General features: G+C 42.8%; 1 protein-coding gene across 1 annotated transcript; it reads right to left on the reverse strand.

Annotated features, from left to right (window-relative positions):
* Nucleotides 1-1,424: 1,424 nt before the first annotated feature.
* On the reverse strand, nucleotides 1,425-2,378 carry LOC138637950 (taste receptor type 2 member 4-like). The gene has a single exon (XM_069726870.1). The coding sequence runs from the start codon at nucleotides 2,376-2,378 to the stop codon at nucleotides 1,425-1,427; it is 954 nt and encodes a 317-aa protein (XP_069582971.1).
* Between the last annotated feature and the right edge of the window lie 2,936 nt (nucleotides 2,379-5,314).

The following is a 5,314-nucleotide window of genomic DNA, read 5'->3' on the forward strand; positions in this document are numbered from 1 at the left end:
AAGAGTATATTCATGCATATAAATGTGCTCAAATAACCTTACCCAGATACTGGCAATTAGGACGCTCCACGCTGTGGCCCCAACGCGCTGACGCGAAACGCCCGGGAGGCTTGGTAAGTATGATGGGGTGGATCGGAGCATGGGGGGTGGATTGGAGCACGGGGGGTGGATTGGAGCACGGGAAGTGGAGCGGAGCATGGGGGGTGGATTGGAGCACGGGAGGGTGGATCAGAGCATGGGGGGTGGATCGGAGTGCAGGGGAGTTGGATTGGAGCACGGGGGGTGCGATTGGAGCACGGGGCAGCGGACAAGAGCACGGGGGAGCAGACAGGAGGATGGAGGGGAGCAGAGCAGTGTACAGGACTGATCGGAGGACTGGGGGGATCGGTGGCGGTGGGGGGGGCAGACCAGTGTTTCCAGCAATAGCCGATGATATTGCAGCATCGGCCATAGCTGGAATGTAATATTTCACCAGTTTTAATAGGTGAAATATTACAAATCGCTCTGATTGGCAGTTTCACTTTCAACAGCCAATCAGAGCGATCGTAGCCTGGGGGGGGGGGGGTAAAGCCACCCCTCCTGGGCTGTACTACAACTCCCCCTGTCCCTGCAGATCGGGTGAAATTGGAGTTAACCCTTTCACCGGATCTGCAGGGACGCGATCTTTCCATGACGAAACATAGGCGTCACAGGTCGGATTGGCACCAACTTTCATGACGCCTACGTGGCGTCATGGGTCGGAAAGGGGATAAGCAAAAAAAATAATTCATGGAATCTCATACACCGTCATAATATACTTAAAGAGTTCTAGTTAATGGGGAAATGGCTAAAAAATGGGCTTGATAATTCTCAGTCACTCTTTATCAATCATAAAGAATTACATAACATGTTTCTCTGAATATATCAGAAATGTATGTATGCATAATAATTGATACAGGAAAGATATATATTGTTGTACCGTGATAGCCAGTAGATAGAAAAATATTTAGACGTGAGAGTCCTCAGGGGTTGACACCTTTTTATGGCTAACTGAAAAGATGGTAACAAATTGCAAGCTTTCGAGACTACGAAGGTCGAGTCTTTGCCTGATGAAGGGACCTGCATAGTCTCGAAAGCTTGCCATTTGTTACCATCTTTTCAGTTAGCTATTAAAAGGTATCAACCACTGAGGACTCTCATGTTTGCATAATAATTGGGAATTGACCTTCTTTGTTGATCCAGAGACATTGTCCTTAAGCTCAACTGAACTTATCCCAATTCACTTGTATGAGCTGCCTCAGTCACAGTCCCCCTGATATGTACTTTGCTAAATCTTGACAATCAAGGAAGGGGAGCAGTGCTCCAATTAGATCACGGCCCATTCTTTCTCATGATCTACTAAGGTCTTGGACACCGTTGATGGCCCATCCTAGAATTTTTTCTTATCAAGCTCCAACTTTCTCTTTTTCTAAATCCTTTCTTTGGAATAAGAAATTCATGACATTCTGCAGAACCTTGGACATGTGACTCCGGAGTTTGGCTGTTCTGTAGATCAGGTAGGAGGAATGTAGAGCCGGTAGACAGTCCAGCATAATATAAAGCAAAGGAAGATGTATACAGTAACGATAGTAATAAAAAACATTAACGCTATGAGCTATGAAGTTAACAGTGTTATATATGAAGATGAAAGATACAAATTTCATTGCAGAGTAATATGTGTCCAAGTTGATGGATAAATTACTGCTCAACTTCATCTTCATTGTGTGATGATACAAGGAGACAAAGAGGAGAATGGTAAAGATGAAATTAAAACTTATAGGCATGGCGGATCCGAAAGTAAAACTGTATATACTTTTAGCAGAAATGCAAGCTGGGTTTGGATTATTCATGGTTGTATTGTAAGTTCTAGGTTTAATCATTACGTTCAGACATAAGTGTATTATAGAACTGGAAGCAGACAAAAATCCTGAGGCTGCAATAAAATGACCAGTCCTGGGTAATATCATTGTCTTTAGGTACAGGAACATCCTGGTGCGAAGGGTGGATATCTTCAGACAGAAGACAATAGAGAGCAGACATGTTAGCCAGAAGCTGGAACAGTTAAAGAATAGATAAAACATATCCATAATAAGCAGAGGAAGATATGAGCCCAGGCTTCTTGCAGAGAATGTAAGCACAGAGTAATAGAGAACATTAACAAATTGAGTGCACATCCTGGAAATCCCAAGAAAAACTACAATGCGCTCAACAGAAGTCACCGATCGTCCTTCCCACCAGTCGTTGACATTGACACCAATAATAAACGTATGTATCACCAGTCCAAGTATGAGAGCGATTATTTTCAGGGTCAGAGGGCCCAGATTCTGGATGAGAGTACCATCCTCTGTAGAATCAGCCATTTCTTTACTTTGACGATCTTGATGCAAAGTGAGCTTTTATTGAAGGTTTGATCACAACCTTTTTCTATTTATTCAAATATTACAAATGCAAACTCCATCACTCCGAGCTGGACCAGGTCTACTAATGCAGGGCAGATCACATAACACGTACAGCTCATTTTACAGCGGAAAATAAGAAATCACAAGATGTTTTTACCTGTAAACAGAGATGAGCGGACCTGTGGATGTCCGGTTCAGCTAGTTGAGGCAGATTTTTTTTAAAATGTCTGGTTCGAGTCTTGAACTTCACCCAAATTTAGTGATAGACCCCAAACCATACAGGTGTGCGAAAAAGTGTTTTCCCCCTTCCTGATTTCCTATTCTTTTGCATATTTGTCACACTTAAATGTTTAAGATTGTAAAGAAATTTAAATATTAGACAGAGATAACACAAGTAAACACAAAATGCAGCTTTTAACCCTTTACTGACTGCCGATGCGCCTTTTAACGCCGATTGTCAAGGGACCTTATTCGTCAGCGCCGCTTTTTAACATCACTGAGGAAGATTGAAATTTATTATATATCAATTTATGATTATTATATTTGTTGCTATATTTTTTATTTATGCATGTTCAGTTTTTCTCTTATTCATGCACCTCGGCACTTTTTCCTGCAGCACGCTGGCACTTTGCTTCAATAACAGTATTATTAATATCTTTATATTTACCTTAATGTGGCATTACTTTATGCCCTTAATAATGTTATTCAGGCACTCCAGCACTTTTTACATTGGATACACGGATGATGGGAATAATTCTTAATATTCTGAACCAGGAAATATGGTATCCACCGTAGGACTTCTTAAAGATGGCGCCCATGTGCTCATGCGCATTCACTTACCCATTGCTCCTGCATTAATAAAGGCCTCTGTAAACTTCCGGTATACGTCAAATGACGTCAGGGAGGCATTTCCTCCCCTGACGTGTGCCGGGAGTGAGTGCCGGAATCGATGCACCTGTGAATATGGGGGGCGTTTTCACATGCGAACATTTCACTGGCTGATTTGTAAATAGTTGGTGATATTTAGGACGAAGAGGTGGGGTAAGAGACACACTCCCATTGAGAAAGCACGTGGGCGAAACGCGCGTTGGGACGCTTTGTGCAGTGGTGTTTGTGACTCATATTGGGTAAGCATTGATTTACAATCTCTATATGGATATCCCTAATGTTAAGTTCCCCTCATCCGGGTATGAATATGTATATGAGACTGTGACCTTATAGAATGTTTTGTAAACCTCATATGGGATTATAATATATGTATGCACTATACAATGCTATGTGATATATAGTTAATAAAAGAATATACACTGGCGCTATAACTGTAGATGTGGGCTACACAAGTGTCGCTGGTACTCCTGTCAGATGATGTGCCCAATCTGACAAACAAGGACAAAAGACCAATAAACAAATAAAGAGTACCGCGCTACAAGTGATTTCTAGGGCTGGATGCTGTCAGTGATTCCAGCGTAACGACTCAAAACTCCCTATGACCGCAAATGGCAACAAATACTAACTGGCCAATTTGTCAATTTGCAAATACTTGGAAGAGAGAGGTGCGCTGACCTTCTGTATGCGTAGTGTAACTAATTGTGGCTTTCCTGCTAAGCTTGTAATACTATACTGGTACACCGTTTTAGTAGATGGTAACTAATAATATTGCCGTTACCTACTGTGTGCCGCCGTATGGGGATCCCGGAGCTGCTCGGCTACTTGCGTCGGATTCAGCTGGCTGGTCAATGCATCTAGAGGTCCGCTCTATCGGAGGGCTGATTCCGTCTACTTGATATTATTAGTTACCATCTACTAAAGCGGTGTACCAGTATAGTATTACAAGCTTAGCAGGAAAGCCACAATTAGTTACACTACGCATACAGAAGGTCAGCGCACCTCTCTCTTCCAAGTATTTGCAAATTGACAAATTGGCCAGTTAGTATTTGTTGTCATTTGCGGTCATAGGGAGTTTTGAGTCGTTACGCTATGTGATATATGTTAATGTATCACCACTGCTGTACATGGATTTGGACTTAGTCTTTTGAGATCCTCTATGTCATGATGTGTTTTTAAGATTGATGTTCAATAAACTTTATTGATTTTATATCTTGAGTGCTATAGTGGTCTATGAATACTTTGTACTCATCTTTAGGTGATATAATTAAAGTCTTAGTAGTACTACAGGGATGTGCTAGGATTGGCACAATTGGGAATCAACCTACTGTAAATAAGTGAAGGTGATGTTCCTATAACTCAGGTACGCCTTGCCAAGTTATTATTGTGAGCCTTGACTGTGAGCACTAGACTACATAGGTTACTCATGGTCATTTATGATGGGCATTACATCAATACCCTTGAGAAATGGCCATGAGTAACCTAGGCAGTCTAGTTCTGGCAGTGGTGTCTAACAGCAATGATTTGACATGTCATCGCCGTGAGCCATGACCGCAACAACAAGACTGCATATGTCACTTGCGGTTATTTATCACGAGCTTTACATAATTGCCCATGAAAAATAGCCGCTACTGACATTTGCAGTCTTCTTCTCACAATCAGGGCTCATGGTGATGACGCATCAACGTCATTGCTGTAATACACCACTGCGAGAACTAGACTGCATAGATTATTCACGGTAACTTCTCAAGAGCATTGATGTACCGTATTTTTCGGACTACAAGACGCACTTTTTCCCCCCCAAAAAAGGGGGGAAAATTGGGGGTGCATCTAATAGTTGCAATGCAGGCTTACCATGGCGGCAGAGGTGCGGGGATGAGGAGGCGCAGTAAGCGGGGTCCCTTTCTCCGGTGAGGTGATGCAGCAGCCCGGTAAGCAGCAGAGCCGGGTGAATCTGAAGCCCCGGGAAGCAGAGCGCTTCATCTGCGCACGTGCGGCTTCAGGAATATGGC

This window comes from Ranitomeya imitator, chromosome 5 (genome assembly GCF_032444005.1).
Source record: "Ranitomeya imitator isolate aRanImi1 chromosome 5, aRanImi1.pri, whole genome shotgun sequence".
In the NCBI taxonomy this organism is placed as follows: domain Eukaryota; kingdom Metazoa; phylum Chordata; class Amphibia; order Anura; family Dendrobatidae; genus Ranitomeya; species Ranitomeya imitator.

Bases quoted from the DNA above. Each gene is read 5' to 3' on its own strand.
- LOC138637950 (XM_069726870.1), bottom strand. From the start codon at position 2,378: ATGGCTGATTCTACAGAGGATGGTACTCTCATCCAGAATCTGGGCCCT.